This window comes from Somniosus microcephalus, unplaced genomic scaffold, assembly GCF_052327205.1.
Source record: "Somniosus microcephalus isolate GS21.2 unplaced genomic scaffold, FLI_Smic_1.0 unresolved_chr3, whole genome shotgun sequence".
Classification (NCBI taxonomy): Eukaryota; Metazoa; Chordata; class Chondrichthyes; order Squaliformes; family Somniosidae; genus Somniosus; species Somniosus microcephalus.
This window is the reverse complement of record NW_028225181.1, coordinates 69910761-69937030: the sequence shown is the minus strand read 5'-3', so window position 1 is coordinate 69937030 and position 26270 is coordinate 69910761. Positions and strand designations below refer to the sequence as shown.

The window sequence follows — 26270 nt, the reverse complement described above, 5'->3', positions numbered from 1 at the left end:
CGGAGGGTTGGGTGTGTGAAAAAAGGAACATTGCAATTGGCCCGATGGTTAATGACCAAAGTCATCCTTATTGAAAAATAGAAAACCAATTATTTCCCCATTACAATACTGGAAATTATTAAAAATTCGATTGAGTTTTAATTCCTGAAGTATACCTGCCAGGAATAATACAATACATGAACCAATATTGGTTTTTAACTCCTATTTTAAAGGTGGTTAAATTGACAGCAGCAGAGCTGTGATAGATTGTAGGGCGGGAGAATCGGAAGACCAGGAGTCCTGAGCCTGGGCACCACTTTCAACAGTCCTCAGCCAGCTCCGCAACGGCAGCTTTTGCCTCAAATTGTTCATTTTGTTCGTCTCATTGCTGAAGCGAGAAATATATCTGAAAATTATAAATGGTTGAAATCAAATCCTGTCGTGCAGCTGATGATTGTTGCTGCAAGTATTTATTGCAATGGGCATATCGTGAAACTACAAATGTCTTTATGAACTCCTGCGGTTGCGGCGATGCCTTGTAGATAGCATTTAAATTCTGTTAGTTAGTGACACGATTTCGGTAGGTCAGTCGTCTTCGCCACTTGAATGTGTAAGAATCAACGTTGAAACAACAATAATGAGCTATTTTTGCTTCCATTGTGTGCTTCCGATACACTTTTAATAGCCGAGCTGAGATTGTCTTTGTCAAGACCACCAATTTACATTTTTATAACGTAAAACAATGGATGTTATCGCAGAATACAACCTCCAAAACGCTGGGGAAATTCCTACAAAACGTGGTCCTAAAATTCAGGCACCATAAACCAGGTGGCCCCACTTATAAACACATGGAATTTTAGAATGTGGTCTCCAACGTACTGGTGAAATGTTGGGACTTCCCAACATCCCAGGTAATAGGATTTGGTCACCAAGAACCAGTGTGTGATTGTGCGGACCCAGATCGATGAGTAGCGGGGACTGGAGTGCATCATCAACCCGGACCACCAAATTTTAGTTTGATTTGTTTAAGTTTTATTTGAACTTTTGTTAATTTACAGTCAATTTGTTTAAGCACCAACCAAAAGAGTGCACCAAACGCCAGACCATCTCCTCCCGGCCGGGAGATCCAGACCGCCGTCCGCCTCCTGCTGCCCGGGGAACTGGCCAAGCACGTCGGACCATCTCCTCCCGGCCGGGAGATCCCGACCGCCGTCCGCCTCCTGCTGCCCGGGGAACTGGCCAAGCACGTCGGACCATCTCCTCCCGGCCGGGAGATCCAGACCGCCGTCCGCCTCCTGCTGCCCGGGGAACTGGCCAAGCACGCCAGACCATCTCCTCCCGGCCGGGAGATCCAGACCGCCGTCCGCCTCCTGCTGCCCGTGGAACTGGCCAAGCACGCCGGACCATCTCCTCCCGGCCGGGAGATCCAGACCGCCGTCCGCCTCCTGCTGCCCGGGGAACTGGCCAAGCACGCCGTCTCGGAGGGGATGAAAACTGTCACCAAATACACCAGCTGCAAATAAAGCCTCTCATTCCTCCCACCTTAAAAACTGAACCCAAAGGCTCTTTTCAGAGCCACTCACGAGATCCAGAAGGGACTATTTATTTTCATTTGACTAATGACATTTGAAATATGGACAGCATAAAGAACGAAACTCTTTAAAAAAATGTTTTATCATCCTTTCTTTATTTAACCCCCACTTTCATTTTTTTGTCGTATGTTCAGATTTTGCTGGTGCGTTTTTGTAATACAGTATATCGTTAATTTAAAATAGATTGAAATTTAACAAATATATAACAAAATGATGCATTGTCACTGCCCTGTTTTGTACAAAGCACTCATTTATAAGCGGGTCGCTGAAAAGCTAAAATGAAATTAAATCTGTCAATTCAGGAACCAGTAATTTTAAAGGATCAATTTGCCATCATTCACAATTTAATAATGAATTATTCAGTCTCACAGATGCTATAATTTTAATTAAAATGATTATTCAGTCCCACAGATGACAATCTTTAGCAGTAATGATTATTATTTAGTCTCACAAATGACATAGTTTTAATTATTATTCAGTCCCAGATACCATAATTTTAACGATTATTATTCAATCCCACAGATGCAATGATTTAAACAATAATGATTATTATTCAATCCCACAGATGGAATGATTTTAGTAACTGGTTAATATTCAGTCCCACAGATGGAATGATTTTAACAATGATTATTATTCAGTCCCACAGATGCAATGATTTTAACAATAATGATTATTATTCAGTCCCACAGATGCAATGATTTTAATAACTGGTTAATATTCAGTCCCACAGAGGGCCATCACTTTAACAATAACGAGTCTGATTCACAGACGAGCTCTTATTCTATGAGCCGCCTTTTTCGTTGGTGTCCGAGGTTGTAGCGGATTGAAAAACGCGCCAATCAGAGGCCGAGATTTGCCGGGTTTTCAGCCAATCAGAAGGCGCGGCTGGGCTGGGCTGAACGGGGCCGGCGGCTGCTATAAAAGCCGCAGCCCGGAGCGGGGAGGAGCAGTTGGAGAACAGAGTTAGAGAGGAGACCGCCCCCGGGGGAAGGACAGCCGCCGCCCGCCCGGGGAGAAGGGACAGCAGTCGGCCGGCACCTTGGGCAACAAGGGCTCGCGGGTGGGCGGGGCTATGACCTCACCCGCGCGCTGAGGCGGTTGAACGGCCGATCAGGAGCCACGTGACCCCGGAGCTGGCGGCGGCATTTTAACGCAGTGGGCGGGCCCCGAGGCGTTGCGGGCTGCGATTGGTGAGCGCAGCTGTCAATCTACGAGTCGCAGCCAATAGAAAAGACGGACTCCGTGAGGGACTTAAAGCGCGCGCTGTGTGCCCGCAGTGCGCATGCTCGGTGCTGCTCGCAGTCCCCGGATGAGGCTCCGGTTTGAGGAAGGAGATAAAATGGCGGCGGGACGGAGGAGCGGCGGATGGTGCGGTGAGTGTGGATCAGAGAATCTCCGACATTTACAGCAGCGCCGGCCTCTCTCAGGCAATCTCTGGGAACATTGGGTCGAAGCGGCCGCGCGAGGGAGAAAGTTCAGAGAGAGTCCCATTGACTCAGAAACACACTGGTCCTGCAGAGAAAGGTCAGAGAGAGTCCCATTGACTCAGAAACACACTGGTCCTGGAGATGGACTGGGGAGAAAGGTCAGAGAGAGTCCCATTGACTCAGAAACACACTGGTCCTGGAGATGGACTGGGGAGAAAGGTCAGAGAGAGTCCCATTGACTCAGACACACAGTGGTCATAAGAACATAAGAAATAGGAGCAGGAGTAGACCAATTGGCCCCTCGAGCCTGCTCCGCCATTCAATAAGATCATGGCTGATCTGATCCTAACCGCCAATCCACTATCACAGAACCATCTCCTGAATCTAACAGAATTAGACACACGAAATAGGAGCAGGATCAGGCTACACGGCCCCTGGGCCCGCTCCGCTACCCACAGGGCCATGACCGATCCGAACCTAGACTCATGTCCAAATTCCTGCCCGCTCCCCGTAACCCTTAATTCCCTTTACTTCTAGGAAACTGTCTATTTCTGTTTTAAATTTATGTAATGATGTAGCTTCTACAGCTTTTTGGGGCAGCATATTCCATGGACCGACCACCCTCTGAGTGAAGTAGTTCCTCCTCATCTCAGTTTTGAAAGAGCAGCCCCTTATTCTAAGACTATGCCCCCTGGTTCTAGTTTCACCCATCATCGGGAACATCCTCCCCGCATCCACCCGATCCAACCCCTTCAAAATCTTATATGTTTCAATAAGATCGCCTCTCATTCTTCTGAACTCCAATGAGTAGAGTCCCAATCTACTCAACCTCTCCTCATATGTCCATCCCCTCATCCCCGGGATTAACCGAGTGAACCTTCTTTGTACTGACTCGAGAGCAAGTATGTCCTTTCTTAAGTATGGACACCAAAACTGTACGCAGTATTCCAGGTGCGGTCTCACCAATACATTGTACAACTGAAGCAATACCTCCCTATTTTTATATTCTATCCCCTTAGCAATGAAAGCCAACATTCCATTGGCCTTCTTAGTCACTTGCTGCACCTGCATACTAACCTTTTGAGTTTCGTGCACCAGGACCCCCAGATCCCTTTGTACTTCAGTACTTTCCAGTTTCTTGCCATTAAGATAATAACTTGCTTTACGATTTTTCCTGCCAAAGTGCATAACCTCACACTTTCCAGTATTGTATTCCATCTGCCAAATCTCTGCCCACTTACTTAGCCTGTCGATGTCCCCTTGCAGGTTTTTTATGTCCTCCTCACTCACTGCTTTCCCTCCCATCTTAGTATCATCTGCAAACTTTGATATGTTACACTCGGTCCCCTCCTCCAAATCGTTAATATAGATTGTAAAGAGTTGGGGACCCAGCACTGACACCTGCGGAACACCACTAGTTACTGATTGCCAGTCTGAGAATGAACCATTTATCCCAACTCTCTGCCTTCTGTTAGATAGCCAATCCTCTATCCATGCCAGAATATTACCCCCAATCCCGTGGTTTTTTATCTTAAGCAATAATCTTTTGCGTGGCACCTTGTCAAATGCCTTTTGGAAGTCTAAATACACTACGTCCACTGGTTCCCCTTTATCCTCCCTGTATGTTACTTCCTCAAAGAACTCCAGCAAATTTGTCAAACATGACTTCCCCTTCATAAAACCATGCTGACTTTGTCCTATTAAATTATGATTATCCAAATGTCCTCTTACTGTCTCCTTAATAATGGACTCCAAAATTTTACCTACCACAGATGTTAGGCTAACCGGTCTATAGTTTCCAGCCTTCTGTCTACTGCCCTTTTTAAATAAGGGTGTTACATTAGCAGTTTTCCAGTCTGCCGGGACCTTTGCCGAGTCCAGGGAGTTTTGGAAAATTATTACCAATGCATCCACAATCCCTACCGCCACTTCCCTCAAGACCCTAGGATGTAAGCTATCAGGTCCAGGTGATTTATCCGCCTTGAGCCCCATTATTGTACCGAGTACCACTTCCTTAGTGATTTTGATCGTGTTTAGCTCCTCCCCCCCCCCCCCCCCTTTAGTCCCCTGTTTGTCCAGTGTTGGGATATTCTTAGTGTCTTCTACTGTAAAGACTGATATGGACTGGGGAGAAACGTCAGAGAGAGTCCCATTGACTCAGATACACACTGGTCCTGGAGATGGACTGTGGAGTAAGGTCAGAGAGAGTCCCATTGACTCAGGCGCACACTGGTCCTGGAGATGGACTGGGGAGAAAGTACAGACAGAGTCCCATTGGCTCAGATACACGCTGGTCCTGGAGATGGACTGGGGAGAATGGCCAGAGAGAGGCCCATTGACTCAGATACACACCGGTGCTGAAGATGGACATACAAGAATGGATTAGGAAAAAAAGGGTGGCTTTTGGCAGATACAAAGGACTAAAAGCAGTGGAAGCCCTAGAGGAGTACAGAAAGTGCAGGGGGGTACTTAAAAAAAGAAATTAGGAGAGCGAAGAGGGTCATGAAAAAACACTGGCGGGCAAAATAAAGGAAAATCCCAAGGTGTTTTGTTTGTATATTAAGGGCAAGAGGATAACCAGGGAAAGAGTAGAGCCCATTAGGGACCAAAGTGGCAATCTGTGTGCAGAGCCAGAAGATGTAGGTGAGGTTTTAAATAAATATTTTGCATCTGTGTTCACTATGGATAAGGACAATGCAGGCATAGAAATCAGGCAGGGGGATTGTGAAATACTTGAACAAATTAGTATTGAGAGGGAGGAGGTACTGGTGGTTTTAGCGGGCTTAAAAGTGGATAAACCCCCAGGCCCAGACGAGATGTATCCCAGCCTGCTGTGTGAGGCAAGGGAGGAGATTGCAGCGGCTCTGACACAAATTTTCAGAACCTCTCTGGCCACAGGGGAGGTGCCAGAGGACTGGAGAACAGCTAACGTAGTACCATTATTCAAGAAAGGTAGTAGTAGGGATAAATCAGGGAATTACAGGCCAGTGAGCCGAACATCAATGGTAGGGAAATTATTGGATAAAATTCTGAGGGACAGAATTAGTCTCCACTTGGAGAGGCAAGGATTAATCAAGGATAGTCAGCATGGCTTTGTCAGGGAGGAGATCATGTCTAACCAATTTGATTGAATTTTTCGATGGGGGTGACTAGGTGTGTGGATGAGGGCAGTCCAGTTGATGTCGTCTACATGGACTTCAGTAAGGCTTTTGACAAAGTCCCACATGGGAGACTGGTCAAGAAGGTAAGACCCCATGGGATCCAGGGCAATTTGGCACATTGGATCCAAAATTGGCTTAGTGGCAGGAGGCAGAGGGTGATGGTCGAAGGTTGTTTTTGTGACTGGAAGCCTGTGTCCAGTGGTGTACCACAGGGTCTGGGTCCTTTGCTGTTTGAAGTGTACATTAATGATTTAGATATGAATGTAGGAGGTATGATCAGTAAGTTCGCAGATGACACGAAAATGGGTGGAGTGGTAAATAGCGAGGAGGGAAGCCTCAGGCTACAGGAGAATATAGACGGGTTGTTGGGAAAGAGCAGGGGAAATATCCCCGGTGTCCTAGCCAATGTTTATCCCTCAATCAATGTAACAAAAGGATAATAGCAAAATACTGCGGATGCTGGAAATCTGAAATAACAACAGGAAATGCTGGAAACACTCAGCAGGCCAGGCAACATCCGTAGAGAGAGAAACAGATTTAACAAAAAGAGAGATTATCTGGTCATTATCACATTGCTGTTTGTGGGAGCTTGCTGTGTGCCGCATTTCCTACATTACAACAGTGACTACACTTCAAAAGTACTTCATTAGCTGTAAAACACTTTGGGATGTCCGGTGGTGGTGAAAGGTGCTATAGAAATGCAAGTGTTTCTTTCTTCACTGGTCTCACCAGCGACCTCTTCTGGCTGATGGTTGATTGACAGACGATAGTCCGCGCATGCGCACAGGGAGCGACGGTTTGGACTGAGTCCGGCACAGCGACCCCTCCCGGTCACCAAGGGGGGGAGGAAGGGAGGGGGGGAGAAAGGGAGGGGGGAGCCAGCAGACCCTCTCCCCTCTGCCGGCGATGGCTCCGCTGAGCTCCGTGCCGCCCCACGCACTGACATGCCGAGCGCAGCGCCCCGGTGAGCCCGAGCCCCGCCCTTCCGAGGCCGGGCCTGAGACGGCCGATTGCGGCTGGCCGGGCCTGGTTGCCTTTGTAACTCTCTGCCTCCCGATCTCCGGGCCTGAGCGGCTTGAGACGGCCGATTGCGGCTGGCATGCGCGTGCGCCGTGCAGCGCGAGGAGCTTGCAGTGAGCCCAGCCAGCCTTTACCAAGGTGGCTGGCCGCTGGTTCGGAATCGGGCGCCCAGGCTTCGAGGCCTGCCTGGAAAAACGGTGAAAGGTAGGAAAATTATAGAGGTTAGAAAAAAGATTTACAAATGAATTAACTTTTTTAAACATTTTGTGTTTTAAAAGCGACTTTTTTTGGTGGAAATGTAGATTTGAAAAGAAACACGCAGAAAGCAGGAAAAAGAAATGAAAAGTTTGGAATCAAGATAGCGTCGACTCACCTCGGTTCAGAACGATAAGGCCCGCCCACACACGCACCGATTGGTCGACCGTCGGGTCACTGGACCGTACGATTGGTCGACCTCGATGTAACGCAATGCTAATGAGCAGATAATGAGCGGAATTTTAAACGTTTTTTGGATACCGCGGGCGCAATTTTTGTCCAGCCGAAACGTAAATACGCTTACGACCGTTCCGGAATCGCAAGCTTTCTTTTGATGTAACGCACGTGTAGGTACGCTCTATAACTTTAGAGTGTATAGCCGGACAGACAGACAGATAGACAGACAGACAGACAGATGTATCCTTTTATATATTATAGAAGAAGAAGATAGAAGATAGATAGATATAATATATATATATATCTCTCAAGAAAAGCAGTGGTCCTAGTACCGACCCCTGGGGAACACCACTGGATACCTTCCTCCAGTCTGAAAAACAACCGTTCACCACTACTCTGTTCCCTGTCACTTTGCCAATTCCGTATCCATGCTGCCACTGTCCCTTTTATTCCATGGGCTTCAACTTTGCTGGCAAGCCTATTATGTGGCACTTGTCGAACGCCTTTTGGAAATCCATGTACACCACCTTAACCGCATTGCCCTCATTAACCCTCTCTGTTACCTCATCAAGAACCTCAATCAGAATCAGAGCGGTCAGGCCCAGCGGACGTGCGACCAGGGCCCTGGCACCAGGAAACCCAGGGTGCAGCGCCTCCCCCATCCGAGCCGCCGCTTCCCGGTTTCTTCAGCTGGTTCCACCATGTCAGACTCGGGACAAAGGACAGGAGCCAGGCTCCCAGAATGGCCCGCGGCCCCGGGGAGCATGCGCACTCTCAGCGGGTAAATCAGCGCGTTGAATAGAGTGGTTTCTGGGGCGCGGTGAATTGTGGGTGCTGCGGCCGCCATTCGTCAGCAGCTGTGGGGAAGAGTTTTATTGCAGGCTGACGGAAGGTAGGTCCCTGGCCGCCTGTGTAGGTCTTTTTGTTGCTTCAGTTTGAGCTGGAGTGGAGATGGAGGAGAAGCTGCTGGGTTTAATCCCCAGTACTTCTGAGCCCAGGAGGACCCAACAATTTCCAATGTGAGACTGTCAAGGGAGGTGGATTCTGGGGGAGATTAGGTTGTTACACAGACACTGTCCCTACAATGTAAAAGAGTATTGTTTTAGGAATAAGTATTTCTGTAGAGGCTTTTAATCCAGTTTACATCTGCAGATTTGTTTTAATTCATTCTTGGGATGTGGGCGTCGCTCGCAAGACCAGAATATGTTGCCAATCCCCATGTTCCCGTTGAGAAGGTGATGGTGGGCCGCCTTCTTGAACCGCTGCAGTCCGTGTGGTGAAGGTACTCCCACAATGCTGTTGTGTAAGGAGTTCCAGGATTTTCACCCAGTGATGATGTAGCAACGGCGATATATGTCCAAGACAGGATGGTGTGTGACTGGGAGAACTTGGAGGTGATGGTGCTCCCATGCACCTTCTGCCTTTGTCCTTCTAGGTGCTGGAGGTTGCGGGTTTTGGAGGTTCTGTCAAAGTTCTGGTCGAGTTGCAGATGTATAAAGTCCATCTCCTTCGCCCCCTCCCACCTCTCTCTCTCTCTCTCTCTCTCTCCCATAGAGGCCCAGACCAGGTGGCAGATTCCCTTCACTGAGGGACATTAGTGAACCAGTCGGATTTTATGACAATCCGGCAGCTTTCATGGTCACTTTTTTCTAGTGCCGGCCCCACAAATGACCAGATTCATTGAGCTCAATTTCACAACCTGCCTCTTTAGTGGGTTCTCTCTCACGCTCCCTGTTTTAAATTCATTTTACAGGGTATTAGAAGGGGAGGATTTGCAGACGGGAAACTCAAACCACACATCACGTCAAGATCTGACAGTCACTCGATTCATCAGGAACTGAATATCATCGGCCTTTGAATATGGAAGCAAAAAGCACCGTTCACACCAGGGAGAGGCCGTTCACCTGCTCTGAGTGTGGGAAGGGATTCACTCAGTCATCCATCCTGCTGAGACACCAGCGAGTTCACACTGGGGAGAGTCCTTTTAAATGCTCGGACTGTGGGAAGTGCTTTAAAAGTTCCGGGGAACTGATACGCCATCAACGTGTTCACACTGATGAGAGACCGTTCAGGTGCTCGCACTGCGGGACTAGGTTTAGGCAGTCATCTCACCTCACTGTACACCAGCACACTCACAGTGGGGAGAGGCCGTTCACCTGCTCCGTGTGTGGGAAGGGATTCACTCAGTCATCCCACCTGCTGATACACCAGCGAGTTCACACTGGGGAGCGTCCTTTTAAATGCTCGGACTGTGGGAAGGGCTTTAAAAGTTCCGGGGAACTGATACGCCATCAATGTGTTCACACTGACGAGAGACCATTCAGGTGCTCTCACTGCGGGACTGGGTTCAGGGGATTATCTGGGCTCACTGTACACCAGCGCACTCACACTGGGGAGAGGCCATTCACCTGCTCTGAGTGTGGGAAGAGATTCACTCAGTCATCCAACCTGCTGAATCACCAGCGAGTTCACACTGGGGAGAGGCCATTCACCTGCTCCGTGTGTGGGAAGGGATTCACTCAGTCATCCACCCTGCTGACACACAAGCGAGTTCACACTGGGGAGAGGCAGTTCACCTGCTCTGAGTGTGGGAAGGGATTCACTCTGTCATCCCACCTGCTGATACACCAGCGAGTTCACACTGGGGAGAGACCTTTTAAATGCTCGGACTGTGGGAAGTGCTTTAAAAGTTCCGGGCAACTGATATGCCATCAACGTGTTCACACTGGGGAGAAGCCGTTCACCTGCTCTGTGTGTGGGAAGGGATTCGCTCAGTCATCCACCCTGCTGAGACACCAGCGCACTCACACTAGGGAGAGACCGTTCACCTGCTCCGTGTGTGGGAAGGGATTCATTGTGTCATCCACCCTGCTGACACACCAGCGCACTCACATTGGGGAGAGGCCGTTCACCTGCTCCGTGTGTGGGAAGGGATTCACTTGTTTATCCAACCTGCTGACACACCAGCAAGGTCACAAGTGACTGCAGGGGTTAGATTCTGTTGTTGCTGCTGTTAATCACATCCAGGACTGAACCATGTTCATTTTGACAGGTGGGGATTGTTTCTGCTGATGTTAATAACCCCTGTAACTGGGCTGGAGTTTAATATTCTGGATATATGTCCAATAAATCAACTTTGTTTTAAACACGTTGTAGATTTTTGTCTTTCCCACCTGAGTGTTTAGCATCACCTGGCTGGAGCTCAGAAAGGACAATCTGGGGGAGGATCGTATGGCGGGAACAAAACTCCAGCCTGGACACAGTCCTTCAGGGCCACACTGAGAGGGGCAAACGGCACTTTGGTCTTTCTTCACTGACAGCAAATTCCCAATGAGGGTTAATCTCGAGGCGTGTGAGAAACGTGTCCCAGCCGCTCTCTGCCATGGTTCAGAGCTCCTAGGCACGGAACAGAAGGCTCCTTTAGGAATGTACCCCAGTGCTTTTTTTTAATGGCCTTATTAACCTGTGTTGCTACTTTTAGTGATTTGTGTATCTGTATCCCTGGAACCCTCTGCTCCTCCAGCCCATTTAGATTCTTAGGGGGAAATTCGGTGGCGCCCCCTTTGGGTCGCTAACATCACAGGGGCTAATTTTAGCCCCCCGAAAAAGTTAGCGCCCCTGCGCATTAAATTCAGTGGTAGCGCCCCAAGCAGGAGGCGGGGTGCTACTGGAATCGCTCCCCTCCCTCTTGAGGCGCTACCAGTGAATTTCCTGGCACTTCATGTAACAGCGCCACGCCCGTCGGCACATAGCACCGTGTCATAGCAGACCTCCCTCCCAGATTAACGGGGAGGAGCCTAGCACTGCGCACACCGGAGCCCGGCTGGACCACTGGGGAGTGGGGTGTCGGATCAAGAGGAGCGCCGGGCTGAGCGATCGCGGCTGACACCCCAAAGAAGAAAGGGGAAGGGGGCAAGTGCTGGCAGTCGGCCAAAATAAAAAGTTGCCGCCTGACACCTGCTCTTTAAGTGGCGCCGCGCGGCTGCAGGAACAACCCCTGACCCTGTTGGACATATCGTCTGCTGATAGGTCAGGGGTCGCAACCCAAGGTTGCAGCCGGGGTGCTGCGCATGGCGATGACATCACTGCCGGCGGTGCAGTGCCGCGGGGGCGCTACCGTCTACCGCCACCGCTAACCTCCCGCTGAATATCACAGAAGGCACAAAGCAACCCAATTTCACCCCCTTGTCCAAATAGTGAGTGGCCTCCTTATTCTTCCCACCAAAACACACCCTCTCACACTGATCTACAGTGAAATTCATTAACAAACCACCTCACACTGATCTACAGTGAAATTCATTTGCCAATTACACGTCCATTCTGAAATTTATTAATATCTTGCATTTTGTCTTCCTCAGTATTAACTCTACCTCCCAATTTGGTGTCATCGACAAATTTTGAAATTGTTCTTCTGATTCCCAAGTCCAAATCATTTGTGAACAACAGTGATCCCAGCACCGATCCCTGTGGAACACCACTTCCCAACTTTTGCCAGTCTGAGTAGCTACTCCCAACCCCTACTCTCTGTTTTCTGTTTTGTGATCAGCTTGCTATCCATAAACCGTATGTAAGATCTACAAGATGACCCAGGTCAGGCTGTGTGCAGTGAAGGGCCCGGCAGCAGAATGGATGGAAAGATGGCTACAAAACAGAAATCAGAGGGTTGGAGTTAAGGGAAGTTTGTAGCGATCATTCCATCCATTCTGCTGCCAGGCCCTTGACTCCACACGGCCTGACCGTGGTCATCTTGTAGACCGTACATACTGCAGACACAGTGCACCAGTGGTGGAGGGGGTGGATATTGAGTCCTGTGGCAGGGATGCTGATGAAGTGGATTTCTCTGTCCGCGAGTTTTGAGGCATTGCTAGTTGCATTTTTCACCTCTTTCCACCTTTAATAAAATCTTGCTGCCAGTTTATTAAAGCCATTAACAGCCGCTCGGGTGGGACACATCAATAAATGAGGCCTTGTAAGTTTCCCGTAGAATGACAGGCCTGAACCCGAGTTAGAAAACATTTAGCAATTAAACCAGACTGGGCGGGGCCTGAGGTGCGAGTTAGTAACGGAAAATTGGTGGTCAGCGTACTTCACACCAGGGCTGAGGACCCGGGGACTCTGGTTTCTGTATCATTTATTGATTAATTTAGTTTATTGCCCAATGTCAGTCAGGTAAGCTTGCTGTCTGGCGGAGGCAGGGGTCCCCAATGGAGAGCTCTCTACGCGGGGGTCCTTCCCGGCATCATTGGGGATCTGGGGTGGAGACTGTTGCAGGGAGCTGTCGTGTGCAACAGTTTAAACTCCTTTCCAGACTCCAAGGCCAGATGTGGTTTCTGGGGCCTAGAGGAGTCCACGGGCCGTGTACATATTCAGTGTGAGAGGTTACAGCCCCTGTGTAGTTCCCTGAAGGGGATGCTCCTCAACTCTTGGTTACACTTTAGCCCCACGCTCCTAATCTTTGGCCGCCCGGTGCGGAGTGGGGTGGGAAAGTGGGAGGATCTTCTCCTGGACCTGCTCTTGGGCCTGGTGAAAACAGCAATTTGTAGGCCCAGGATGGGCGCGGCCCATGGGGTCACTCTGGCTGCCTGCCCCTCTCCCATGGTCTTGTCCCTGCCCGGGTGGCCCTGGAGAGGGAGCAGGCGGTGTCCACCGGTTCACTTGATACCTTCCTCGACCGCTGGACACGGAAGGCATCAAGAGGCGATAATCGATTCTCACAATCACATTGTGATTTAATTATGAATTGTGTGTGTGTCACAAATACATTTCTTCTATTTTGATACAAAAGCTCTACTAGACATGTTAAACTACTAGTTATTTAATCAGGGCTGCAGCTGCTGAAAGGTTGACTGTACTGGGGTTTGTGGCCAGAGCTGGCAGACGTGTTGTTCTGAAGTCTGATGTCTCACACCTGAAGAGTCTATGTCGTGTTGTAATGACCTTTTTCTGTTGCCTGGTGTCAGAAATAGAAAGCAAAGGAAGATGATGCCCCACTCTGTTAATCAATTCTTTGACACATTTCCATTTCTTAATTTACAAAGATCCCAACTCCATTAGTGAACAATGGATTGCCAGTCTCCCACTTTTTAGTGAGGCTTGAAAGGATTCGCTGTGAAGCTACACCTGCCCATCTGTCTGTGTGTCACTTGTGTTTGGATTGTGTTAGACAACAGTCCTAATATCTCACTTACATCCATTACAATCTTTGAAATGTTAGATTGTACTTGGAAGAAGTTGAGTTTGAATCTAACAATTTTGAAATTGGGAGCTTTTAATGATTTCTGTTTTTCACATAACTATAGTGATGTGATCAGTCAAAGCAAATTAAAAAATGGTGTTATTTACTGAACACAACTGAATAATTCTACAAGGATGCTATCGCAGTCTTCCTCAGTATTAACTACACCCCCCAATTTAGTGTCATCAGCAAATTTTGAAATTGTACTTCTGATTCCCAAGTGCAAATCATTCATATAAATGGTGAACAACAGTGGTCCCAGCTTCTGCCCGTCTGAGTAAATACCTTTAACTCATCCCGTCACTATAACTGGACTTGTCTCCATTCCCGTGCTGAGGGGATTGCTGTACCAGACGGGAGGGGCAACATTTGGGGACTCTCGATTCTCCACCAATTCCTATTCCCCTTCTTTCTGGTGGATAATGGAGGTGCCACTTTGTGTAATGTGCAAGTCAGTAAGAATTGTCAGTGAGGATTAATCAGCACTTTCTAATTGGAGATGATAATCAATGGAATCTTTCAGACAATGAATTGTAGATTTTATAGCAAAGATTAATATACGATTGAAGTAAAAGTTCATAATTTTATTGTAAAATATTTCAGGAACACTCATCAGAAATTAAGGGGAAAGATCAGACAGCAGTACTTAAAGGGATACTGCAGCCCCGACAACTCAATCAACTATATATCCAGAATATTAAAAGCCAGCCCAGTTATAGGGGTTATTAACATCAGCAGAAACAAACCCCAACTGTCAGAATGAATATGGTTCAGTCCTGGATGTGATTAACAGCAGCAATAACAGCAGAATCGAACCTCTGCAGTCACTTGTGAACTTGCTGGTGTCTCAGCAGGTTCAAGGACTGATTGAATCCCTTCTCACACACTGAGCAGGTGAACGGCCTCTCCCCGGTGTCAACTCGCTGGTGTGTCAGCAGGTTGGATGACTGAGTGAATCTCTTCCGACACACGGAGCAGGTGAACGGCCTCACCCCAGTGTGAATGCGCTGGTGTCTCAGAAGGTCAGAGGAATTAGTGTATCCCTTCTCACACATGGGGCAGGTGAATGGCCTCGCTGCAGTGTGAATGTGCTGGTGTATCAGCAGGGTGGATGAATTAGTGAATCCCTTCTCACACACAGGGCAGGTGAACGGCCTCTCCCCAGTGTGAATGCGCTGGTGTCTCAGAAGGTCAGAGGAATTAGTGAATCCCTTCTCACACACGGAGCAGGTGAATGGCCTCTCCCCAGTGTGAATGCGCTGGTGTCTCAGCAGGGTGGATGAATTAGAGAATCCCTTCTCACACACAGGGCAGGTGAACGGTCTCTCCCCAGTGTGAATGCACTGGTGCTCAATGAGGTGAGATGACTGCCTGAACCTCTTCTCACAGTGAGAGCAACTGAATGGTCTCTCCTCAGTGTGAAGTCGCTGGTGTGTCAGAAGGTGGGATGACTGACTAAATCCCTTCCCACACTTGGAGTAGGTGAACGGCCTCTCCCCGGTGTGACTGCATCAATCAGTTTCCAGCCGGGATGGGGAGCTAAATCCCTTCCCACAGTCCCCACATTCCCACAGTTTCTCCGTGGTGTGGGTGTCCTTGTGTCTCTCCAGGTTGGACAATTGGTTGAAGCCTCATCCACACACACAACACATGTACGGTTTCTCCCCACTTTGAACGGTGTGATGTTTTTTCAGACTGTGTAACTGGTTAAAGCTCTTTCCACAGTCAGTGCACTGGAACACTCTCACTCGGGTGTGTGTGTCTCGGTGCTTTTCCAGTCACACCGATCTTTGAAATCTTTTCCCACAGACAGAACAGGCAAACATTTCTCCTTCCACATTCAAAGGCCGATGATATTCCCTGTAAAAGCAGTTTACAAAAGACATCACTGTAAGTTCAGGATTAAAACCCGGAACAGATAATTCTAGTTTCTATGGAACATTCTCTCCTCTCTTAGTACATAGAATTACACAGATTGTACAGCACAGAAACAGGCCAATCGGCCCAACTGGTCCATGTGGTGTTTATGCTCCACACGAGCCTCCTCCCATCTCTCTTCATCTCACCCTATCAGCATCTCCTTCTATTCCTTTCTCCCATGTGTTTATCCAGCTTCCCCTTAAATACATCCATGCTCTTCGCCTCAACCACTCCCTGTGGCAGCAAGTTCCTCATTCTCAGCACCCTCTGGGTGAAGGAGTTTAATCTCAAAAGGACTTTCCTGGGCAGGCAATCAGCACTGCTGCCTCTTTTGTGCATTTCCTGGCGAGGCAAAACAGTTGATATTTTCTGATCAAAAAGAGCTGAGCTCAGCAGCATTAGTCCTGTTTTGCCTCCTTTGGAGACCAGGTGTACGAGCAGAGCGAGCGCAGCCTTCACAGCAACCGCAATAAAATTGTTACAGTTGTGAAGGAACTTTGTGTCAGTGCACTGGACCACAAACAAAGTATGTGTGTCGATTGTTGTCTTATTACCCTACTGTAAAGTGCCTTGAGATGTTTTAAAAGCTCTATATAAAGGTAAGTTGTTGTTGGTGTATAGAGAACCCTGTTGAAATTGAGTGAAATGATCAATAACCAAGGAAGATCATTTCTTTGTTTGGTTCTGTTAGTTTTCATAGAATCATTGAAAAGTACAGCATGAAGGAGGCCATTCGGCCCATTGTGCCTGTGCTGGCTCTTTGAAAGAGCACTCGTGCTTAGTCCCACATCCCTGCTTGTTGTCTGTAACCCTGTAAGATTCTCATCCTCAAGTACCCGCCCAACTCCCTTTTAAAATCATTGATGGAATCAGCTCATGACCTTTTCAGGTCGAGCGTTCCAGATCCTGACAACTCTCTGAGTTTTATTCAATTGTTACCACAGTTGTTTCTGTGGAGGTTTAATAATAAATGCATTTTGCTGTGAAAGCAATTAAAACACTCCTAGTATATAAATAGACAGATGCATCAACATATTAACATTGTGGGAGGGAGGGCAGTGCTCGCCAAGGCCCAATAAACAATGGAATTCTTCTTTCCTAACCCAATGCTCAGAAGATGAAGTCCCAGAGCTGCCTCTGGCTCGGTTCCACCTGCCCTATTCTGACAAGCTGAGGTGTTGGTCAGTGCACTGTGATTGCCCTGTGGGCAGAAAATGGCAAATCTAGAAATATGACCAAAATAACACATTTTAACCGCAAAGCTGTAAATCCCCGTCCCACACACTGTCCCTCCTCCCTGTGCTGAAATCCAAACCCATCGCACCATCTCCAACATTTCTTTTCTCCACTCCCAGTTTTCCCCCTCCCTCTACTCTGGTTGGGTTCAGTTCTACACCCGCTATGTGCAGAGTGAGAATAAAATCAATGAGTCAATGATTGTCTGTTCTGGTCACTGGTACTCTGAAATCTTCAGTTCTCCACCTGCTGTATGCAGAGTGAGAATCAATGAGTCACTGGGACCCTGAAGCCCTGCCCACTCTCTGTTCCTGTACAAAGATGGCCACGCATGCGCCCTGCTGCAGGTAGAACCAGTCTGTCTTTCCTTCACCAAGATGGCGGCGCGTAACCCGGGCCTGTCACCGAGAAAAAGCCTCACCGCTGCCCTCCGGCGGAACACATTCGGCCTCTGGATCTCATTCGGGCCTGAGACCATTCTCCAACTTTATAAACCCTGAGGCGTGGCCTAACCGCAGTTTATTAACCTCCCGAACCCGCTCCCGCTGACCTGCAGCTCTGCACGGCGACCGCGCGGGGCTTTCTTTGTAAAGTCGGTGAGGGACACGTGACCCGAGCCCACTGCCTGAGTGATGTGAGCTTCCGACCAATAGGGAGCAAGCGGGGTGGGGCTGGAGGAGCGAGCCGGCGGCGGGTCCTCCAACCAATCGGGGAGCCCGAGGGGCAGGACTAGTGCCGGCTGATTGTCTGATCCGCAGGGCAGCGAGTTTCTCCAGTCCCTTGTTCAGGGCCCGGGGCCAGGGGAGGCTGTGGGCCTTTATTCCCCTCATTGGACACAAGGCTCTTTGGCTCACAACACACTGGCTCAGATTCTAATAGAGACCTTTTAATTTCATCCATAAAAGCAGATAAACCCCGTGCTTCTGTGGAACAAACTTTCTAATATTTGGGAGTAAAAGTACAAGTTTTTTTCCCTCTGGGGAATTTATTATTAGTTTCAGGAAACAGCAACCACTTGTCTTTATAAAGCACCTTTAATGTAGTAAAACATCCCAAGGCTCTTCACAGGAGCGTTATAAAACAAAATTTGACACCGAGCCACATAAGGAGATATTAGGGCAGATGACCAAAAGCTTGGTCAAAGAGCATCTTAAAGAAGGAGAGAGAGGTAGAGAGATGGAGAGGTTTAGGGAAGGAATTCCAGAGCTTAGGGCCCAGGCAGCTGAAGGCACGGCCACCAATGGTGGAGCGATTAAAATCGGGGATGCTCAAGAGGGCAGAATTAGAGAAGCGCAAATATCTCGGCGGGGGGGCAGGTTGTAGAGGCTGGAAGAGATTACAGAGATAGGGAGGGGTGAGGCCACGGAGGGATTTGAAAACAAGGCTGAGAATTTTAAGGATGAGACACTTGAGGAAAAGCAGGGAGTGGGGGAGGTTCAAGCCCTTATGGGACAGGGTCGTTAATTCTGTTCTGCGACAGTTACTGGGACAGACTGTATCTCCCCCTCTCCTCCACACAGGGATTTGTGGTAGTTAAAGGGACAGCGATTCTTCTTGTTCCGCGAGATTGTAATTAAAGTGACACTACTCTGAGATGGCTGTGAACTTTTAGTGCCGCCAGCCTTTCTAAAACATCTTCCTTTTTTTGAAGATCTGTGTGAACTTGCTGGTGACTCAGCAGGTTGGATGAACTCTGAAACCTCTTTGCACAGTCAGAACATTTAAAGGGTCTCTCATCAGTTCTGGGACAGGAGGGATCTGGTTAACAGTGATCACAATATCATTGGGTTTAAAGTAGTTATGGAAAGGGACAAAGAAGAATCAATGGTGAAAATACCCAGCTGGAAGAGAGCCAATTTCAGTGATTTGAGAAGGGATCGAGCACAGGTGGACTGGAAACAAAGATTGTCCAGGAAAACAGTGAATGACCAATGGCAGGCCTTCAAGGCTGAGATAGTTCGGGTACAAACCAAGCATATTCCCATAAGGAGGAAAGATGGGCATCCAAAGCTAGAGCTCCCGATGACAAAGGATATCGAGTTTAGAATAAAACAGAGAAAGGAGGTTTACGACAAATGTCAGGTACAGAATACAGTCAAAAACCAGGAGAATACAGAGAGTGCGGGGGAAATTGAAACAGGATTTAAGGGCAAAGACAATATGAGAAAAGATTAGCGGGTAACATAAAAGAGAACACAAAAATCTTCTATAAACATATGAAAAGTAAAAGGATAGTTAAATGAATGGTGGGGCCGATTAGGGACCAAATAGAAGCACATCATACGGAGGCAGAGGGCATGGCTGAGGTATTGAATGAGCACTTAGCATCTGTCTCCACAAAAGAAGAGGATGAAGTTCATGTCGCAGTAGAGGAGGGGGGAGTAGAGAAATTGGATAAAAATGGATAGAAAGCAGGTGCTAAATAGGTTGTCATCACTCAAAGTTAACAAGTCACCCGGTCCGGATGGGATGCATCCTAGGTTGTTGAGGGAAGCTAGGGTGGAGATAGCAGAAGCTCCGACCACAATCTTTCAATCTCCCTCAGATATATGGGAGGGGTGCCAGAAGACTGGAGGATTGCAAATGTTACACCCTGTTTAAAAAAGGGGAGAGGGATAAACCTGGTAACTACAGGACAATCAGTCTAATGTCAGTGGTGGGTGAAAGACGAGAGACCATTGTCAAGGTCAAAATTAATTCTCACTTGGAGAAGCATGGGTTAATAAGGGGCAGCCAGTATGGATTTGTTAAAAGTAAATCGTGTCTGACTAACCTGATTGAGTTCTTTGATGAAGTAACTGAGGGCTGATGAAGGTAGTGCAGCAAATGTTGTATACATGGACTTTCTAAAGGCATTTGACAAAGTACCACATAAGAGACTTATTCGGATAATAGAAGCACAGGAAATTAAAGGGATGATGGTAATTTGGGTATATAATTGGCTGAGGGATAGGAGACAGTGAGCAGTGCTGAGGGATGTTTTTCTGACTGGAGGGAAATATGCAGGACCATTGCTTTTCTTGTTATATATAACTGACCTGGATTGGGTATAGGTGTACAATTTTGAAGTTTACAGATGATACAAAACTTGGCAACGTAGTAAATAGTGAGCATAGTAGTAGCAGACTTCAGGAGGACAGAGACAGACTGTGAAATGAGCAGACACAAGGCAGATGAAATTAAATGAGGATAAGTGTGAAGTGATGCACTTTGGGAGGAACAACAGGGAGAGGCCGTATAATCTAAATGGGACTATTTTGAGGGGGTGCAAGAGCAGAGGGACCTGGGGGTCCATATTCACAAATCTTTGAAAGTGCCACGGCAAGTTGGTGAGGCGATTCAGAAAGCGTATGGGGCACTTGGCTTTGTAAATAGGGCCATTGAATACAAAAACATGGAAGTTACACTAAACCTTTACAAATCACTAGTTAGGAACATAGGACAGGAGGAGGCCATTCAGTCCCTCGAGCCTGTTCTGCCATTCAATGTGATCATGGCTGATCTGCGATCTAACTCCATACACCCGCCTTTGGCCCATATCTCTTAATACCTTTGGGTAACAAAAACCTATCAATCTCAGATTGAAAATTAACAATTGATATCGCCTCAATTGTCGTTTGCAGAAGAGAGTTCCAAACTTACCACCCTTTGTGTGTAGAAGTGTTTCCTAATTTCACTCCTGCAAGGTCTGGCTCTAATTTTTAGATGATGCCCCCAGTCCGAGAATCCCCAACCAGCGGAAATAGTTTCTCTCTATCTACCCTCTGTTCCCCTTAATATCCTGAAAACTTCAATCAGATCACACATTAACCTTCTAAATTCCAGGGAATACAACCCTAATTTGTGTAATCCCTCCTCATAACTTAACCCTTGAAGTCCGGGCATCATTCTGGTAAACCTACGCTGCACTCCCTCCAAGGCCAATATATCCTTCCTAATGTGTGGTGCCCAGAACTGCTCACAGTGCTCCAGGTGTGGTCTAACCAGGGTATTGTACAGCTGCAGGGTTTTGGCCTCAGCGGGAGTATTGTGTACAGTTCTGGGCACCACACTTTAGGAAGGATGTCAAGGCCTTGGAGAGGATACAGAGGAGGTTGACCAGGATGGTACCAGGGATGAGGGACTTCAGTTATGTGGAGAGATTGGAGAAGCTGGGATTGTTCCCCTTAGAGCAGAGAAGGTTTAGAGGAGACCTAATAGAGGTGTTCAAAATGATGAGGGGTTTTGATCGAGCAAGTAGGGAGAAACTGTTCACTCTGGCAAGTGGGTCGGTAACCAAAGGTCACAGATTTAAAATAGTTGCTAAAAGAACTAGAGGGAAATGAGGAGAATTGTTTTCACACAGAGGGTTGTTAAGATCTGGAACGCACCATCTGAAAGGATGCTGGAATCAGGTTCCACAGGAACTTTCAAACAGTAATTGGACATGTCCTTGAAGAGGACTAGTTTGCAGAGTTTGGGGATAAAGCTGGGGTGTGGGACTAAATTGGACAGCTCTTTCAAAGAGCCGGCACAGACACGATGGGCCGAATCACCTCCTTCTGTGCTGTTAGATTCGATGATCAGTGTGAACACGCTGGTGTCTCTTAAGGCTCTTCGAGATTTTAAAGCTCTTCCCACAGTCAGAACATTTAAAGGGTCTCTCGTCAGTGTGAACTCGCTGGTGTATCAGCAGGTGGGATGACTGAGTGAATCCCTTCCCACACACGGAGCAGGTGAACGGCCTCTCACCAGTGTATAGGAGCCAATGTCTCTTCAGCTCCCTGGAGCTTTTAAAGCTTTTCCCACAGCCAGAACATTTAAAGGGGTTCTCTCCAGTGTGAACTCGCTGATGGGCCAGCAGGTTGGAGGACCGAGCGAATCCCTTCCCACACACGGATCAGGTGAACGGCCTCTCCCCAGCATGTAGGAGCCGGAGTCTCTTCAGCTCCCCAGGGCTTTTAGAGCTTTTCCCACAGTCAGAACATTTAAAGGGTCTCTCGTCAGTGTGAACTCGCTGGTGTATCAGCAGGTTGGAGGGCTGAGCGAATCCCTTCCCTCACACGGAGCAGGTGACTGGCATCTCCCTAGTGTGTAGGTGTTGGTGTCTCTTCAGCTCCAAGGAGCTTTTAAAGCTCTTCCCACAGTCAGAACATTTAAAGGGTCTCTCGTCAGTGTGAACAAGCTGGTGTGTCTGCAGGGTGGATGACTGAGTGAATCCCTTCCCACACACGAAGCAGGTGAACAGCCTCTCCCCAGTGTGAACTCACTGGTGTTGCTTGAGCTCCTCGGGGATTTTAAAGCTCTTCCCACAGTGAGAACATTTAAATGGCCTTTCATCAGGGTGAACAAGCTGGTGTGTCAGCAGGGTGGAGGACTGCAAGAATTCCTTCCCACACACGGAGCAGGTGAATGGCCTCTCCACAGTGTGGGGGCACTGGTGTCCCTTCAGATCCCGGGGCTTTTAAAGCTCTTCCCACAGTCAGAACCTGTAAATGGCCTCTCATCAGTGTGAACAAGCTGGTGTCGCTTCAGATGCCTGGGGCTTTTAAAGCTCTTCCCACAGTCAGGACATTGAAATGGTCTCTCCCCAGTGTGAACTCGCTGGTGTGTTTGCAGGTGGGAAGAATAAACAAATCCCTTTCCACACACGGAGCAGGTGAATGGACTGTCCCTGGTGTGACTGCGCCGTTGAACTTCCAATGCAGACGGGGAACTGACTTCCTTCCCACTGCCCCCGCCTTTACCCAGTTTCTCCCCAGTATGACGGTGCATGTGTCCCACCAGGTCAGGCGATTGGCTGAATCCGTGTCTACACGCTGAACACGTGCGGTTTGTCATCGCTGCTTTCTCCTTCCATGTGCAAAGGCCGATGATATTCAGGTCCTGATGAATCGAGTGACTCTGGTCAGATTTTGACGTGATGTTTGGTCTGAGCTTCCCGCCTGTAACTGCTCCACTTCTATAACCCTGTAAATCGAGTTCAGAAAAGGATCAGAGGCAAACTGTTGTTTAATTTTCCCCTTTCCGAACCTAGGGGCAGTGAAGCTGATTTTCAGGCCCCAGCTGCTGCACAGGTTGGTTGAAAGGATCAGCAGTAATGGCGGCTGTAACACCCACAAGCCCCCGGCGCTGCAGAAAGCGCTCTGTTGACTCTGTGTCCCGCGCATGTGCTCATGGCCCCCGTGCTCTCCCTCCTGCTCCACAATCGCCCGTCCCAATCGGTCCGCAATGCGCATGCTCAGCGCACAAAACCCCACGGTTGGAACATCAGGCACGCATGCGGAGCCGCAACATCTGGGATGCGTGCGCGGCTCAGGTGGGGGCGAGTCGGTGTTTCGCCTCAGCCGCCAGGGAGGTGCGCATGCGCAGGACAACCCAACATTCTTCCCATCAGCAATCACTCCCTCGTTTCTTTAATAAAAACAGAAAATGCTGGAAAAACTCAGCAGGTCAGGCAGCATCTGTGGCGAGAGAAACAGTTAACGTTTCAGGTCGATGACCTTTCGTCAGAACTACTTCTTCTTTAGTGTCAGCTGTGGCTCAGGTGGTAGCACTCTCGCCTCTGAGTCAGAAAGCTGTGGGTTCAAGTCCCACTCCAGAGATTTGAGCACAAAAATCTACGCTGGCACTGCAGTGCAGTACTGAGGGAGTGCGGCACTGTCAGAGGTGGCGTCTTTCAGATGAGACGTTAAACTGAGGCCCTGTCTGCTCCCGCAGGTGGACGTCAACGATCCTATGGCACTATTTCAAGAAAGAAAGGCTTGCATTTATATAGTGCCTTTCATGACCACCAGACGCCTTGAAGTGCTTTACAACCAATGAAGTACTTTTGGAGTGTAGTCACTGTTGTAATGTGGGAAAGAGCAGGGAAATTATCCCCGGTGTCCCAGTCAATGATTATCCCTCAATCAATGTAACAAAATGGTAGATTATCTGGTCATTATCACATTGCTGTTTGTGGGAGCTTGTTGTGTGCTAATTGGCTGCCGCGTTTCCTACATTACAACAGTGACAGTACTTCATTGGCTGTAAAGCACTTTGGGACGTCCGGTGGTGGTGAAAGGCGCTATAGAAATGCAAGTGTTTCTTTCTTCACTGGTCTCACCAGCGACCTCTTCTGGCTGTTGGTTGATTGACAGCCGAGAGTCCACGCATGCGCACAGGGAGCGGCGGTTCGGGGCGAGTCCGGCATAGCGACCCCTCCCGGTCACCAAGGGCAACAACTGCGCATGCCCAGAGGACACCAACCCCCTCCCCCACTCGGAGCTGCGCCTGCGCACTCGGATCCTGCCGGACGGAGTCGGCGCGGGCCATTCCAGGGAAAGGCCTTGGTGTCAGTTCCAGAGTCGCGATCGGTGACGCAAAGTGAGTTTTCTCCGCTCCGATTGGGTGGAGAATCACGCGGGGTGGGGGTGGATCGGGAGAGAATAAAGAGAAATAGAAAAACCTGAGAGTCCGCGAGGCCCCGGACCAAGCGGCGTCAGTTGGACGGAGCACGTGATCTCCTCGGGGACACGTGACCCGGGATTGACAGGAGCTTCTGACCAATAGGGAGCGAGCGGGGCTGGAGGAGCAAGCCGGTGGCGGGTCCTCCAACCAATCGGGGAGCCCGAGGGGCGGGACTAGCGCCGGCTGATAGTCTGATCCACAGGGCAGCGAGTTTCTCCAGTCCCTTGTTCAGGGCCCGGGGCCAGGGGAGGCTGTGGGCCTTTATTCCCCTCATTGGACACTAGGCTCTTTGGCTCACAACACACTGGCTCAGGTTTTAATAGAGACTTTTTAAATTCATCAATAAAAGCAGATAAACCTCGTGCTTCTGTGGAACAAACTCTAATATTTTATAAAATCATAGAATGGTTACAGCACAGAAGGAGGCCATTCGGCCCGTCGAGCCCATGCCGGCTCTCTGCAAGATCACTTCAGCTAGTCCCACTCCCCGCCCTTTCCCCGTAAACCTGCAAATTTCTTTCCTTCAGGTACTCAAGGGGCCGAATGGCCAACTCATGCTCCTATTTTCTATGTATCTATTATCCGAGGCACAGGTAGGCCCCACAGCGGCGGTGGCGGCGGACCTGTGAGGAGCGGCGGTGCTGATATAAAGTGACGTGGTGGAGCAGGTAGGCCCCACAGCAGCGGACCTGTGAGGAGGGATGGTGCTGATCTAAAGTGACGTGGTGGAGCAGGTAGGCCCCACAGCAGCGGACCTGTGAGGAGCGGTGGTGCTGATATAAAGTGAGGTGGTGGAGCAGGTAGGCCCCACAGCAGCGGACCTGTGAGGAGGGATGGTGCTGATATAAAGTGACGTGGTGGAGCAGGTAGGCCCCACAGCAGCGGACCTGTGAGGAGCGGCGGCGGTGATATAAAGAGCGAGGCGGCGGACTTTATAGGGTGTCTGTAATTCTTGTGACACTTCCTGTGTCCCTGATAACCATGTGTGCGGGAAGTGTATCCAGCTGCAGCTACTGACAGAACACATTGCAGTGCTGGAGCTGCGAGTGGATACATACTGGAGCACTCACAATGCTGAGGACATCGTGGATAGCACGTTTAGGGAGTTGGTCACACCGCAGGTAAAGGCTGCGCAGGCAGGAAGAGAATGGTTGACCACCAAGCAGAGTAGTAGTCGCAGGCAGGTAGTGCAGGGGTCCCCTGTGACCATCCCCCTCTCAAACAGATATACCACTTTGGATATTGTTGGGGAGGATGACTTATCAGGGGAAGGCAGCAGCAGCCAACTTCCTGGCACCGTGGGTGGTTCTGCTGCACAGGACGGGAGGATAAAGAGTGGGAGAGCTTTAGTAATAAGGGATTCTATTGTAAGGGGAATAGATAGGCGTTTCTGCGGCTGCAAACGTGACTCCAGGATGGTATGTTGCCTTCCTGGTGCAAGGGTCAAGGATGTCTCAGAGCAGCTGCAGAACATTTTGGAAGGGGAGGGTGAACAGCCAATTGTCGTGGTGCATATAGGTACCAACGATATAGGTAAAAAAACAGGATGTGGTCCTAAAAGCTGAATATAGGGGGTTAGGAGGTAAATTAAAAAATAGGACCTCCAAGGTAGTAATCTCAGGATTGCTACCAGTGCCACGTGCTAGTCAGAGTAGAAATAGAAAGATATTTCAGATGACTACGTGGCTAGAGGAATGGTGCAAGGGGGAGGGATTCAAATTCCTGGGACATTGGAACCGGTTCTGGGGGAGGTGGGGCTAGTACAAACCGGACGGTTTGCACCTGGGCAGGACCGGGACCGATGTCCTAGGGGGAGTGTTTGCTAGTGCTCTGGGGG

The 26270-nt window shown here is 48.9% G+C and overlaps 2 protein-coding genes across 3 annotated transcripts in view; one reads left to right on the top strand and one right to left on the bottom strand.

Annotated features, from left to right (window-relative positions):
* The window catches only part of LOC147091915 (uncharacterized), a 290506-nt gene extending 279749 nt beyond the window's left edge, over nucleotides 1-10757 (top strand). The window contains exons 1-2 of one of the 2 annotated variants that reach the window (XM_085976936.1): nucleotides 2541-2944; nucleotides 9365-10757. In XM_085976936.1, coding sequence (XP_085833062.1) covers nucleotides 9472-10593 — 1122 coding nt within the window. In that variant the 5' untranslated portion in view covers nucleotides 2541-2944; nucleotides 9365-9471 and the 3' untranslated portion in view covers nucleotides 10594-10757. Of the gene's footprint in view, nucleotides 1-2540; nucleotides 2945-9364 lie in introns of those variants that run through there. The other variant, XM_085976937.1, reaches the window with a different exon arrangement.
* Nucleotides 1-22822, bottom strand: part of LOC147091914 (uncharacterized) — a 106749-nt gene extending 83927 nt beyond the window's left edge. The window contains exons 1-2 of the mRNA XM_085976638.1: nucleotides 22692-22822; nucleotides 14675-15352 (exon numbers count right to left, since the gene is read on the bottom strand). Of these exons, the coding sequence (XP_085832764.1) occupies nucleotides 14675-15352; nucleotides 22692-22822 (809 nt within the window). The remainder of the gene's footprint in view (nucleotides 1-14674; nucleotides 15353-22691) is intronic.
* Nucleotides 22823-26270: the final 3448 nt, after the last annotated feature.